The 13,834-nt window shown below is 51.4% G+C and overlaps 8 protein-coding genes across 8 annotated transcripts; 3 read left to right on the top strand and 5 right to left on the bottom strand.

Moving 5' to 3' along the window:
• Positions 1 to 237: 237 nt before the first annotated feature.
• On the bottom strand, positions 238 to 2,547 carry PENARI_c007G08842 (uncharacterized protein; the record flags this gene model as incomplete). Its single annotated transcript, XM_022631084.1, has 3 exons — positions 238 to 813; positions 867 to 2,412; positions 2,462 to 2,547. The coding sequence occupies 3 exons, from the start codon at positions 2,545 to 2,547 to the stop codon at positions 238 to 240; spliced, it is 2,208 nt and encodes a 735-aa protein (XP_022489030.1).
• A 363-nt stretch (positions 2,548 to 2,910) lies between these two features.
• PENARI_c007G12471 (uncharacterized protein) lies at positions 2,911 to 3,977 on the top strand (the record flags this gene model as incomplete). The annotated part of the gene is made up of 4 exons (XM_022631260.1): positions 2,911 to 2,956; positions 3,011 to 3,189; positions 3,266 to 3,667; positions 3,720 to 3,977. 4 exons carry the CDS (start codon positions 2,911 to 2,913, stop codon positions 3,975 to 3,977), a joined length of 885 nt encoding a protein of 294 aa, XP_022489414.1.
• Positions 3,978 to 4,476: 499 nt separating this feature from the next.
• Positions 4,477 to 5,040, bottom strand: PENARI_c007G10128 (uncharacterized protein; the record flags this gene model as incomplete). The annotated part of the gene is made up of 3 exons (XM_022631154.1): positions 4,477 to 4,608; positions 4,638 to 4,706; positions 4,777 to 5,040. The coding sequence occupies 3 exons, from the start codon at positions 5,038 to 5,040 to the stop codon at positions 4,477 to 4,479; spliced, it is 465 nt and encodes a 154-aa protein (XP_022489276.1).
• A 440-nt stretch (positions 5,041 to 5,480) lies between these two features.
• Positions 5,481 to 7,205, top strand: PENARI_c007G05568 (uncharacterized protein; the record flags this gene model as incomplete). The annotated part of the gene is made up of 4 exons (XM_022630945.1): positions 5,481 to 5,633; positions 5,691 to 5,957; positions 6,031 to 6,235; positions 6,301 to 7,205. 4 exons carry the CDS (start codon positions 5,481 to 5,483, stop codon positions 7,203 to 7,205), a joined length of 1,530 nt encoding a protein of 509 aa, XP_022489407.1.
• A 383-nt stretch (positions 7,206 to 7,588) lies between these two features.
• PENARI_c007G10987 (phosphatase YCH1) lies at positions 7,589 to 8,070 on the bottom strand (the record flags this gene model as incomplete). The annotated part of the gene is made up of 2 exons (XM_022631195.1): positions 7,589 to 7,899; positions 7,956 to 8,070. The coding sequence occupies 2 exons, from the start codon at positions 8,068 to 8,070 to the stop codon at positions 7,589 to 7,591; spliced, it is 426 nt and encodes a 141-aa protein (XP_022489347.1).
• A 287-nt stretch (positions 8,071 to 8,357) lies between these two features.
• Positions 8,358 to 8,990, top strand: PENARI_c007G11534 (mitochondrial 37S ribosomal protein bS21m; the record flags this gene model as incomplete). The annotated part of the gene is made up of 1 exon (XM_022631221.1): positions 8,358 to 8,990. One exon carries the CDS (start codon positions 8,358 to 8,360, stop codon positions 8,988 to 8,990), a length of 633 nt encoding a protein of 210 aa, XP_022489251.1.
• Positions 8,991 to 9,383: 393 nt separating this feature from the next.
• Positions 9,384 to 10,716, bottom strand: PENARI_c007G05194 (uncharacterized protein; the record flags this gene model as incomplete). The annotated part of the gene is made up of 3 exons (XM_022630930.1): positions 9,384 to 10,388; positions 10,485 to 10,497; positions 10,556 to 10,716. The coding sequence occupies 3 exons, from the start codon at positions 10,714 to 10,716 to the stop codon at positions 9,384 to 9,386; spliced, it is 1,179 nt and encodes a 392-aa protein (XP_022489458.1).
• A 307-nt stretch (positions 10,717 to 11,023) lies between these two features.
• Positions 11,024 to 13,764, bottom strand: PENARI_c007G06565 (glucose-6-phosphate isomerase; the record flags this gene model as incomplete). Its single annotated transcript, XM_022630988.1, has 3 exons — positions 11,024 to 12,185; positions 12,237 to 12,752; positions 13,562 to 13,764. The coding sequence occupies 3 exons, from the start codon at positions 13,762 to 13,764 to the stop codon at positions 11,024 to 11,026; spliced, it is 1,881 nt and encodes a 626-aa protein (XP_022489191.1).
• Positions 13,765 to 13,834: the final 70 nt, after the last annotated feature.

Here is a 13,834-nt window from a genome sequence, read left to right as displayed (position 1 = left end):
GAACATTTGGCTACTGTCCATCATTTGACCGCGATACGTGGTGGCTAGGGGCAACTTGCATGGATTAAAGGAATGAATTCCTGCCTCGAAACTCCATGTCGACTTTCAAAATATTTAAGAATACAGTATACCATGAAATGGATAGAGGGTAATAAATAACAACATTGAATCGGCAGTCCTCTTTCAAAAGCTCAGATGAAACGTATCAACGAACGACTTGCACCAACCATTCTCGCTCTACCAGTGGGCGTGACTCGGCTGTCCACGATATTCAATATCATACATCTCCGATTCATCTTCGTTGTAATCCAAGCCTGCTCCATGAGCACCGTGCGATGCGAGCTGCACAGACATGTTTGATGGGCACATAACCTCAGTCATCTCTCGAGTTTGAATGGAAGAATTCAAGTCCAAACTTGAACGACTATGAGCATTGCCATCACTGGTTGCCTGGCGGGAAGACTTGAGTGGCTGGTTGCCCCGATCATGGTAGTGAGTACTACTTTTCCCGTCGACGAGGTAGTATTCGTTTGCACCTACTGGGATCGGGAAGAGAACTTCACTGCCAATCGGCGACCGTTGATCACTTGACATCGATGTCATCGATGTGACTTCGGTCGATGTATGTTCTGGCGATGTACTCTCGTCGGCGTAGAGGCGCGGATACTCATGACTATCGTATAGGGATTGGAATACGTCACGCCCTTGCTCCGCAGCGGAGGTCCAGTCCAGAGAATATCGGTTCTGGTGATCGAATGCAGGCTCTCGGTAGCTTGTACGTCTTGACAGGTCCAGATTGCGTCTCTCCATATCCTACCCCAGTCAGTCGGAATAGCATGTCTGGATGTCTATTGAGTGATACTTACAGACGACGGGGACATATGAAGGCCAAATGATTGCCGCCTCCCCGCATTTGCCACGTTTGTCGAGGGCATTTCATGAGACAAAACTTCGTCAATGGTATTGGAAGAATGTGCGGGCTCTAGCGGTCCATTGTCAAAGTGTTGACGATCCAGATCTTCAGCAAAGGATGGACTTGAGTGATTGAGTGGCCGCAACTCTTCCATGTCTGAGGCATCGATTATGGCGCTGGGTGTTTGTGGAGACTCCAAAATGAGGGCATCTTGATCATATTCATAATATGAAGGTGGATTACGGTATGCATCGTCTTGGAGTACGATGCATTGTGCTGAATCTGTGCGGGTTTGCGTTTGAGAAGCGGACGGTGTGCGTTCTCGCTCAGTGGCAAGGGCGACTTGGCTTTCACGAGGCTCTCTCATCCACTGCTCAAGCATCTCTTGGTAGATTCCGGGGAACGCAAATTCTACTTCGGCGGAGCATTGTCTCGATATGGGAACTGTTGCATGATTTGTCACGGTGCTCGTTGACTGTTCTTCCGTGACTCGCGACGGATAATGTCTGACGTGCTCCCCTGAGCGTGTTGTATGAGCGCTGAGATGACGGAAAATGCTGGGGGCTGTGCTCCTAGAAGATCTAGAAGACTGTCGGCTTTCTGATTCTCTGTTTCCGTCGCTCTCATTTAACATTGGATCTCTCTGAGCTCCATTGCCTTCCATCAGTTGTTGTGCCCAAGCAGACTGAGTATCACCGAGCCCATGGGTTGACATATCGAGTTCTTGGTCGGTCGTGATTGCCATACCCCATGGTGATTCTGTCAAGTCATGAAGTGAAGGACTGGTGTTATTGGCATGACCATCCAGCCGCTCTTCAAGATGAGCCGGCATATCTCCAGTGCTTGGGATCAGCTCTCCGGGGAGTTGATAATCAGCGCTGTCGTTGGGGCTGGAGGTGGACTCGGCCGGGTCTGTCAAAGGCGTACCCACCACAGGCATCAAATCTGGGCTTTGATGGACTGTAATCGTAGGAATTGCAGTTGGAGGAATATCATAAATGCTTGTCAGTGGTCCAGGTGCAGGAGTCAGACTGTCCGATGTAACATGTGCCTGGTAAACATCCACAGCATCGGTCTCGAGGGTTGGCCATGGGGTACCAGTTCGATATATCTCAGTGCCGAACCCCAAGTCATCTTGTGTACTCGAGTTGTAAGCTGCTGGCCGAAGACCTTGCTGCTCTCGCTCGCGCCTAAGAGCAACGGGACTAACAAAACTTCGCAACTCAGCAGCGGCTCCAAGCTGATCGTCTTCAACAGCGGAACGGCGCAATATGCCCGATCTCAATGCCAACAGATGGGACCTTGCCCTGTGATATGATCGTCTCGGGATGCTCTGAGCCCACTGGGTGTGCTTTCGTGATTCCGACGGATTCAGTGATCTTTGGCGATGCAGTGAGAAGGAATGTGCTTGGGGATTGTGACGAGGATCCTGAGGATCGAAGACAGGGTAAAGGGCTCGCTCTTGGCAAGTTGGTTCTCCCTTTAGATCAGGGATGCAGCTTTTTCAGTTAGCAAGAGGTTCTTTGCTGTGTGGGTACTGGTGTCTACCTGGCTCTCTTCCTCGTTGATCGAAACATCAAAGATAGTGAGAACCGCTGGCTGCGTGCAGCATTTGTCTGGATGTTGATATCCATGTTGAGATATTATGCAAAGGTAGAAGGAATGAGCTAAGAAGAAAGTTGAGACAATAGTCATGGAAGAATAATGTAAGAGGTGACATGAGGGTCGAAAGCGCCGACGAGGAAGGAACATCCAATGCCGCCAAATTGGATAGTTCCAAGGTTCTCTAAAAAAGAACTTGATTTAACTACAGATTCGGTAGCAATGTTAATGATATTGTACAAGACACAATAGCAATTCACAATACTTGATGTGGAGATATAGTTCGGCTCGGCCCCAAATAGCTTTTGTGATCGGCCCCAAGCTTCTTTTCTCCTCCTGCCTCCACTTCAGCTCTGCAACCCTTCTCATTCCTTTAATTCTCCGGATTATTCAACATGGCAAACAAAAAGCCTGTCTCCTTTGACGATATTATCCTGGCCGGTAATTCCTGCACCTTTCCGCTTATCCCCACGGAACTCTGACCCTTTCCGCCAGATCGCGAGAAGAACCAGAAGAAGAAACACGAGAACCTCGCAAACCAACTACTCGGAAAGAACCGACGGAGAAGCGCGCCCGCATCGGGATCTGGCTCTGGCTCTGGCGCCAACAGAGGACAGAACAAAACGCAGAATGCGAAGCCTGGAAGCTTAGCAAGCAGGATCGGAGTAGCCAAGGTAGGCGCGACCCCAGTCCGCCGCTATAACGCCACCGAAATGAAAAAACAAGGTCTGACAATCGCTCAACATTCAGCGCTCCGCGTCCGCGACCGTGAACCCCAACAAGAACAAACCAGCCCCCGCCACAAACACCGGCAGACAACGCGGAAACACAGGAAGAAACGATCGCGTAAACTCAGAACAGGTCTGGAATGCCATCCGGGCAGGAAATGGCCAAGCGAATGTGCGGTCGGCTAAACAGGGCCGGCCATCCGGGAACCTATCCATTAAGGGCGCTTCGGGGCCATTTGTTGTGGTAGGAAGGAACTTTGCGCCTGGCACAACCGCTGCCGACATTCAGTCTGCTCTGGAACCTACAACTGGACCCATGCTCAGCTGCCGGATAGTGGCCAGCCACCCGAGTGTCGTTGCGGAGTTTGCATTTGCAGAGAAGCAGACTGCTGAGCTGGTGATTGCGAACTTCCATAACCAGAGGGTAACGCTCATTTCGCCCTTGGACTCTAAGCCGATGCTAACATGTCTTACAGGCCGATGGCAGACTCCTCACTATGAGCCTCAAACCCGCCAATGCTGGATCCGACGCTCAAGATCCCTTCACTGCGCTTCGAGCACAGGCTGACCAAGAACGACTCCGCGCTCGCCGAGGTACCGGCCACCAGAACGATTTGCTAGCGCCGCAGGGGACTTCGCGATCTGGTCTCTACAGCGATGAAATGATGGTCGATACACCGCAGCAGAATAACAAGGGCAGCCAGAACCAGAACCGTCGGAAAGGACGACGTTAAGTACTGATTTGCAACAATAACACTTGGATTTGACCATACTTACTGGCGCAAGGAGCTTCATCACACGGGGTGGTCATGGGGCTATGTTTGTCGCTGAAATCTGATGAAATGTATGATATTGTTAACAGTAGTCGATTCATGCACTTTTTTGCACAATTCAGAGCACAGTTGCTGCTGCAAATAGCGGCAAACCTGATACAAGCAGTTCATTCATATCAATAACCATAACGAGCTTTAAGCCGTGTACTCTCGACTTTGGTCTGTATAGTGGCTGAGTTCTTCAGCCCATCATAGCGGTTCGTTGTGGCTGACCATGAGCACATGATATAAGCCAGCCCTAAGCACATCCCCGGATGAGGACGAGGAGCATCCAAAGGTCAGAATTCCGTATTTTGAAAGCAATCATTATCTCCAACAACGTGCTATATACCCCGCATGCTATCAAGAAACGAACTACCAACAGATCAAAGCACACCAGACCCAACAACCAACATAATCTCTACCAAATAGACTCAACAAACTCACCCACAGGTCTATACCACGACTCCTCCGCAGAAAGCCAAAGACGCAATCGTTTCCACTCCTCGCTAGCCCTCTCAATACAAACCGTGGACATATTCGCCAACGAAACCTAAAGCACATCACCATGATCTTACTAACCCCACTCATCCCCGCATTGGCCAGCATGCCCAGCTTGGTTCGAATGTGAACCTGCTTAATATTGATATCCTGGAACTCAAGGTTAGCTCCCATGGCACCGAGACCAGACATCCGGTTAAGACGAGATTTTCCGTCACACTGTTGAGGACATCGGCGGTGCAGCCAATAGGAGGAAGAACTTCATGCATAGAACACTTGCATACTTGGTCAAATTGGCTCGATCGCGCTGCATGTTATCCAAGAAGCCGAGAACAATTTCTTCAGGATGCAAGGCCACGAAATTCAGTACAGCGTTGAAGGTTGGGCCACCCAAATCCATGGCGGCCCGGGGATCTTCTTTATCTGGAGCAAATGGAAGTCGGGTACGAGCAGCTTCGAGGTAGCAATATGCCCAACTAGGCATAGTTCCGCAAATTGTCAGGTTGTCTAAGAAGGTTAACCGGTCCTGGGTGACCAAATATGTATGCGAATATGAATGGAAAAGGTGATTGGCTTTGGACGCCATCAATACCTAGGTATCTGGTTCCATCATTTGTATCGAAGGGCAAATGCATGCAAGACATGACTTAAATTGGTGTAATCGTTGGTGGCATCAGGCATAAGAGACATCAACTTACCACTTTGGGACTAGCGCCCGATAACATTCTGATAAGGATAAAGTCACGTGCAGCGGAGCTTTTGCGGAGAGATTCAGAGAAACATTTGGATTCGAGTGTTGGACAGTCGATTGAGGTCGGAGCCTTTTCTGTTACATGCAGGCCTGTGCTTATGTGTACATTTACCCAACCAATTTGAGATCACAGTTTCTCCCACTTCCGAGACTCGAGTCGACACCAAACAAAGATGAACCCAACGGCGAGGCGCGTAGCGTCGCATATTCTCCGCAGACCTCGCAATGCAGCGATTCCAAGATGCTCAAAAAGATGGAACTCCTCCACATTTGAGCAGAGAAAATGGTCCACGCCGCTAGCCCAGACATTGGCCAATGTGATGAAGGTACCTCATCCCGTATTCCGGTCCAATGGCACTTTTACTGACGATTCGCGGCTTTAGGTCACCGGTCCAGTTCCAATTGCGGCCTTTATGCGCCAAGTCTTGACTTCCCCTGATGGTGGCTATTATACAACACGAGGAGAGGGCGGAGGTGTCTTCGGCAAGAACGGTGATTTCGTTACTTCGCCCGAGATCTCGCAGGTGTTTGGAGAGTTGATTGGTATATGGACAATTGCGGAGTGGATGGCTCAGGGGCGGAAGAAGAGTGGTGTTCAATTGATGGAGGTTGGTCCAGGAAAGGGTACTTTGATGGATGATATGCTGCGGGTAAGTGTTTGTAATTGCTTTCTACGGTGAGAACCAAGAAGATCATTGGATTGACGGAGACTTTATATGGCAGACCTTCCGCAACTTCAAGATGTTCTCTTCAAGTGTGGAGGCTATTTATCTAGTGGAAGCAAGTGCAACGCTTAGAGAGGTGCAGAAGCGGTTGCTTTGCGGCGAAGAGGCTACAATGGAGGAGACAGATATCGGACACAAGAGTGTATGCAAGTACTTCGATGTACCGGTTGTCTGGGTGGAAGATATCCGCCTCCTGCCACATGGTAAGTGACGAGCACAATTGCCCACCATTTGGCCGAAACTGACCAAAGTACTCCGTGATATGCAGAGGAAGGCAAGACGCCTTTCATCTTCGCACATGAATTCTTCGACGCACTCCCAATTCACGCCTTTGAGTCTGTCCCGCCATCTCCCGAAAACGAGCAACCAGACCAGCCACGAAAGATCATGACCCCAACCGGTCCAGCCGAACTCCACAACCCGCCCAAGGCTGTAAACACACCGCAATGGCGCGAGCTAATGGTGACATTAAACCCTAAGGCCGTTGAAGAGAATATCGAGGGAGAACCCGAGTTCCAATTAACCAAGGCAAAAGCTTCGACACCTTCCTCTCTGGTGATCCCTGAGATTTCTGCACGCTACCGTGCTCTCAAGTCACAGCCGGGAGCAACTATTGAAATCAGCCCCGAGAGCCGTATCTATGCTGCTGACTTCGCACGTCGGATCGGTGGTGATGCTGCCTCTGCGCTTGCTATAAAGAAGAACACTGCTCCCAGCACGACTCCGTCGGCCCAGAAGAAGACTCCGTCCGGCGCTGCTCTAATTATGGACTACGGAACGCTGTCAACTATTCCTGTCAACTCGCTCCGCGGAATTAAAAGCCACGAGAAGGTGGCACCTCTCTCTGAGCCTGGCCGCGTCGATGTCAGCGCGGACGTGGATTTCACCTCGCTCGCTGAAGCAGCTATCGAAGGTAGCGATGGTGTCGAGGTCCATGGCCCTGTTGAACAGGGTGACTTCTTGAATGCTATGGGTATCGAGGAGCGTATGCGCCAGCTCCTTCGTAGTGTGAAGGATGAGGAAAAGAGAAAGACACTCGAAACTGGCTGGACAAGGCTGGTTGAGAAGAGTGGTGGATCAATGGGTCAAATCTATAAGGTCATGGCCATTGTGCCTGAGAACGGCGGACGGAGACGACCTGTTGGATTTGGAGGTGGCATCGAAATGTCTTAAACCACGCAAGTACGTTCTTGATGTCTTGCTGTAAACTAGTTTGTTCTGTCCCTCTATGTAAAGTAATATGATGCATATAAATACATTTCAATAAACAATATCTTCTAGACTTGTCGGGCAACAAGGATATGATGAGACCCAGGCATCTTGAGACCCTCTAGAATGTCGATGTAAGACAGGTAGGAAAGACGTTTTAAAGAACGTTAAAAAAGACGTTAGGAGGGCTGGCACACCTCACCATGAAATTCACCCAAAAAATAATTCATAATCAAACACATCAATGCATCTATCCAAGTGGTATCTTCGATCACGTTCATTTTCTCATTAAAAGAAGGGCAGACGTGCAAAGTAGTCAAGACCGCTTCACCTCAGGGACTTAAAGCTCAATATTCCTCCCAGATATCCGCAGCAAAAGCATCAGTTAACCGAACATCCTTGCCATACTTCTGCTGCCATTCCACAAACCCACCCTCTAGCACAAACACCTGTTGCTTCTGGCTCTCTTCCGCGCCAAGGGCACTTTCGCGCTCGCGCGCATACCGCAGAGCCGAAGAGGGACCGCGCTGCTGGCTCAACGCACAGTGGAAGATGACCATTTTCTTGTCCTTTAGAGTGCGGACCAGCTCTGGCATACGGACATCCAGTGTTGAGGTGGGGACCCAGGTTGATGAGTGGATGTGGCCACCGACATGGTCTAATTGGGTTATTAGCAGGTTTGATATATTCAGAAGGATGTTCATATCCATGTACCTGAGTCTCGGACATCGATGATTGCGAGGTTGCTTGGCTCGCTGGCTGAAAGGAGCAGGGCTGCAAGAGCATCGCGGCCCATGCGGGGGAGGGTTGCGATTGAGATGGATGACATGGCTTTTTGCAGCTCAAGATCAGACGATCTCCTCTGAGTGAAATAAGAAAGATATTTGTAAATACAAGAAAGTTTGCAGCTGTGATATTATTGATCTGTAAAGCGTCGCATGGAGCACGCACGTGACCTACAATTTCCAATCGGGGTTGATTTTCCACCAGAGCAACTTCAAGCACCTATTGACCCTGCGCACTCCGCCAGACCAACGCTCCAATTCCACGACCTGGCAGACGATCCGAAACCCCAATTACATTTGCATAATTCGACATACTCGTGTCCCTCCAAAGATGGACGTCCGCCTCCTGGCTCGCAGCCTCCGCGCCAGGCCGACGCCATTCCTCCAACAGCGAACCCAAACGCTACCCCGAACCACCCTAGCCACCTCAGTTCGCTTCAACTCCTCCTCCTCCGACGCCCCAACAGACGCCCCAGCACCCCCTCCAGCCGCGTCCTCCACACAACCCACAACCAAAACAGTAACAGCCACACGAGGCAAGAAACCCTCGGACTTCGACGACATCCTGGACAGACTTGACCTGAAACAAGACTCCCCCCAGCGCGGCCGCCGCATCTTCACAGACAGCCTCTCCCGCGCCGTGGGCCAGGGCGCCATCGGCAGGGGGAGACGCGCCGGCGGCCCACCTCCCCAACGCACAATCGACCTGAAGCTCGGCCCATCGCTTGGTCGACAGGCATTTGTCGAGCCTGAGCGTGGCCAGGACCTTGCTACTGCGCTGCGCAAGCTTAACACTACCATTACGCAGAATAAGCTTCGTCAGTCGTTCAATGCGCAACGTTTCCATACGCGGAAGGGTATGGTTGCTAAGCAGAAGAAGATGATGCGGTGGAGGAGGCTGTTTAAGGTCTCGTTCCAGAGTACTGTGCAGAAGATTCAGCGGATGCAGACTCAGGGTTGGTGATTTGTTGATCTCCCCCTCTGTTTTCTCGTTCTTGGTTTTGTCTGCTTTTCTGGATGTATGTATGTATATACTGAAGAGGCTGTCTCCCAGTGTGGGGGTGATTTGAGTAGGCTTTGATGTGTGGGAGTGGCCTGAAAATGGGTGTTTTTGATTTACTTGTTATCTGTGTACAATTATTACCTTGGTACCTGGATTTGTTTTGAATCTGGCTCTTGCATTAGACATGGAATGCATTGCACTTGAATTATCCACTATGGTCGTGTCATGTAGAGCACAGCTCTCGTCCTCGCAGTCAATTGTATCTTTCCTCCATCTTATAGGGTACACTGTACACGCCCATAGAACGTCACTATACCAGACTATACAGACCTCTCTCTCCCCTCAAACATCAAATCAATCCCTCTTCCCAGTAGGAATTCCATACGCACCACCACCAGCAGCCCCATTACCATTAGCAGGACTAGAATAACCACCATACCCATTAATCCTCCCACCATTCCCAAAAGTAACACCAGGACTCCTCGCGCCTCTAGCAGGAGTACCACCCAAAAGCCCATCACCATGCCAAGCAGGACGACCGCGGCCGCCATTCCTCTCCCAGTAAATGGCAACCAGCGCACCAACAGAAGCAGCCATCACAAAGAAAAACAGCTTCGAAAAGAACGACCCAGATCCCTTCCCAGACCCAGTCGCCAGAGACAACCAAGACGCAGAACTAGGACGAACTGGCCATCCAATACTATCACCACCCTCCAGCCAAGCAACATGGAACGAGAAAGTAAGCGGCTCGCCGCGCACAACCTTCGTCCCATGCCCAGCCGTCCACGGCTCACGCGCTGCCTGCGCAAGAGCAACAGGCTCCTCGTCCTCGTCAAGCTGAGGGTTCTTACCAGTATTATCAAACTCGGGGGTCGAGTACGCGGTTCCAGCAACAGCGAACCCAGGCTGGCCGGATTGCGCGCCGTTCATGGTTTTCTGCTCGGCCGCGGCGTCTGAGGCCATGTTATGCATGACGACGTTCATATCTGTCCAGATATGCAGGTGGCTGCGTTGCAGTGTACCCTGAAGAGCAATTGTGAGGGGTGTAAAGGGTGGCCCGTTATCAGCCAGCGCGGAGAGCGAGTCGACCTCGCCGGACGATGTCTCGGCGTTTTTGTCTTTCTTCTCGGTGTGGTCTGCGCTGTTGGTGGATTGGGTTAGGGGTGCTGTTGGTACGCGGCAGGTCATTGGGACGTCGGAGTGCACGTAGAACTCGAGGAGATGGTACATGTCATCGGAGAGGGAGGCGATGGTGCAGGTTATTGTTTCGGAGATGCCGTAGTGGAGGGAGAGAGGGCGTGCGGTTTCGTTGCAGGTTACGAAGGGGACATATTGTAGTTTGCCGAGGTCGTCGGTGATCTGATTTGTTAGCTGTTTGATTCATTGGGTTCGCGTTTGCGTTTGCGGGTTGTTGAATGCGTGTCAGGAGGTGGCAGGAAGGGCGCTGTCGCTTACATGTTCTCCTTCACTAGAAGGCGAGTCTTGGTTAGGGATGTGGTTATATGCTCGGCGTCAAGAGAACTTACACTGTGCGGTTCAGACATGATACTGGAATGTCTTCTCTCAGCTTGTATCCGTCGTTGTTGCCACTGCTGCTCCCCGCAAATGCTCCGGATGGCCACAACGCGCTCAAAGAAAGCAGAGCCACTGCTGCCGAGGATCGGCTCAATTGAAGTGTAGGAAACATTATTGTTATTGTAAGGACTGTGAAGAACTCGCCCCGCGTCGGCGAGTTTGTGTAGAAGGATGGCGCAGGGGACCAACACAGTGTTCTGCCGTGTTGCGGAGACGAGTGGCGGCGAACAAGAGCGACCCTCCCCTTACTGTTACTACCTTGATTGCGCCAACGGGAACGTCTCTACATTGGATACTTGCATCTAATCGTGTCCAAAACTGAAGAATATCGATAGCTGCTCATTTCTTTTTCAAACCAAAAATATGTGACAAAGTATCATTCGTTGCTCGTCATCACTGCATTTCCAAAAGACTCAAATCTATGCCAGGTTAGCCTTCGCCTTGAAGGCGAGCAGCAGACCGCTGGTCGAGCTGTCATGGTTGGCACCCTCGCCGGCGGTCTCCAGCTCCTTCTGGATGTTCTTGGCGAGGACCTTGCCCAGCTCGACACCCCACTGGTCAAAGGAATTGATGTTCCAGACGGCACCTTCGGTGAAGGTGAGGTGCTCGTAGTAGGTGATCAGAGCACCCAGGGTGGCGGGGGTGATCTTCTGGGCCAAGATGGAGGTGGTAGGGCGGTTGCCTAGGAAGGTCTTGTGGGCAACAAGCTCCTCGGGGGCACCCTCGGCCTTGACCTGGTCGGGGGTCTTGCCGACCATCAGGGCCTCGGACTGGGCGAGGAAGTTGGAAGCCAGCATGCGCTGGTGCTTGCCACCCTCAACGGGGTTGTGAGACTCGGCGGCCATCAAGAAGTCGGCCGGGATGAGCTTGGTACCCTGGTGCAGCAGCTGGAAGAAACTGTGCTGGGCGTTGGTGGCAGGCTCACCGAACAGGATGGGTCCGGTGGTGTACTTGACGTACTCGCCAGAGCGGGTAATGGCTTTGCCGTTGCTCTCCATGGACAGCTGCTGCAGGTAAGCGGGGAAACGGTGGAGGTACTGGTCGAAAGGAGCGACCAGGTGAGTCTGGGCGCCGAAGAAGTCGCTGTACCAGACACTCAGGAGACCACCAAGAGCGGGAATGTTCTTCTCGAGGGGAGTCTCGCGGAAGTGCTTGTCCATGGCCTGGGCACCAGCCAGGAACTGGTGGAAGTTGTCGTAACCAATGTACAGAGCTACAGACAGGCCAATGGCACTCCACACGGAGTAGCGGCCACCCACCCAGGACTCGAAACCGAACATGTTCTTGCTGTCAATACCGAACTTTGTGACCTCGGGCTCGTTGGTGGAAAGGGCCACGAAGTGCTTAGCAATGTGAGCCTCATCCTTGGCGGACTGGAGGAACCATGACTTGGCAGAGTTGGCGTTGGTGGTGGTCTCGGCAGTGGTGAAGGTCTTGGAGGCAATCAGGAAGAGGGTGGTCTCGGGGTCAGAGTGCTTAAGGGCCTCGGCAATGTGAGTACCGTCAATGTTGGAGACGAAGTGGAGGGTCATGTCGGGGTGGCCGTAAGGCTTAAGGGCCTCGGTGACCATGACAGGACCGCTGTTAAGGGATTAGCTAACAGTCATTGATCACACGGGAAGGAATGCTCACAGATCGGAACCACCGATACCAATGTTGACGATGGTGTTGATCTTCTTGCCAGTGTAACCCTTCCACTCGCCGCTGCGCACCTGCTCGGAGAACTCCTTCATGTGCTCAAGCACGGAGTGGACATCCTCAACCACACTCTTGCCGTCGACTTGCATGGGCTCCTTAGAGACATTGCGCAGAGCAGCGTGGTAGACAGCACGGTCCTCGGTGAAGTTGATGTGCTCGCCACGGAACATGGCATCACGGAGCTCCTCAACATTGGCCTCCTTGGCCAACTTCACCAGAAGAGACACGGTCTCCTCGGTGAGGAAGTTCTTGGAGAAATCGAAGAGGATGTCCTGGTTGTCAACGGTGTTGGTAAAGGTGTGGCTGAACTTCTCGAAGCGCTTAGGGTCCTTCTGGAAGTACTCCTTCAAGACAATGTTGCGTCCAAGAGCATTGTGGTGGTCCTGGAGCTCCTTCCAGGCGGGGAGGTCGCAAGCTTGTGAGAAACCAGGCATGATGACGATTATGGGTCTATAGGCAGAGCGTTAGTGCGGGGCAAGCACAAGCAATGGAGATAGGTATAAGAGTATGCAGAGAGTAGAGGTACACACCTAACAGTTTTGAAGGGGGTATATGGAGGAAGAAACTAAAAGTGGGAGAGGAACAAGAAAAGTAAATGAGGTCAAACGAGTCCGGCGCGTTGGGGTCCGGTCGTGGGGCATCCGGCGAACATCATCATTGCCGCATTCATGTTTTTGCTATTTATTCCCCTATTAATTCTCCGATTTATCCGCAGTAACTTGCTCCGTAGACCGAACTTACCAATTCGTACTCAGGCTAATGATTTTACTCTTCTAGGCCCAGTCTTACCAATTCGGCTGTTCCAGAATACCCGCAAACCAAACCGTACTTGATGTGTCTGACGTCTATAGCGGGGCATTGGCAACTGAACGGCAATAACGTCAATAACGTCAACTTTTGTTCTTCAACCTCAGCCGCGTTCTCAACATAGAGGATATACTAAAACCATAACACTAGTATCATCAATATGACTGCTCATCCTTGGCCTCGGCGTAACAAGGGGAAGCTGATCATATTCCCAGCTACCTATTACCGTGTCACGTGCCTAGATGCTCCAAACCGGCAGTTCTCGAATTACATCTTGTACACCTTACGTCTCACTATGCGAAAATGGTTGACAAGCAACGGGAAACTCTTCTGGCTCCGTGGAAGTATATGATATATGGCTGGGGGTCACCATTCTTAAACAATTACAACTTGAGGCACTCGGAAACGGGTAGAAAAGAGGTGTAAAAGAGAGGCCCAAGTAGGGCAAAAACAATGCATGAAATGGTATACTCGCTTCCAAGCTCTCCTTGCCATAAGCATGTGAGACTTCGTCAACCTGCGTCTCGGCGGGAGCGTGGCCCTCGCCTTCGACGGTCTCAGTGGGGGCGGTAGAGGAGATTTGTGTTCTTGCACACTGTTCTAGTGCAACGGTTCTGGCCTTAGCAGCAGCGAGTAGACGACTCCATTGAGGCATGATCGCCTAGGCCGACACCAGCACCGTAGTGCAGTGCGCGGTGGAGAATGAGGCCGATGAATGATATACT

This window comes from Penicillium arizonense (genome assembly GCF_001773325.1).
Source record: "Penicillium arizonense strain CBS 141311 chromosome Unknown PENARI_contig007, whole genome shotgun sequence".
Taxonomy (NCBI): Eukaryota; Fungi; Ascomycota; class Eurotiomycetes; order Eurotiales; family Aspergillaceae; genus Penicillium; species Penicillium arizonense.
This window is presented reverse-complemented; position numbering and strand designations above follow the sequence as displayed.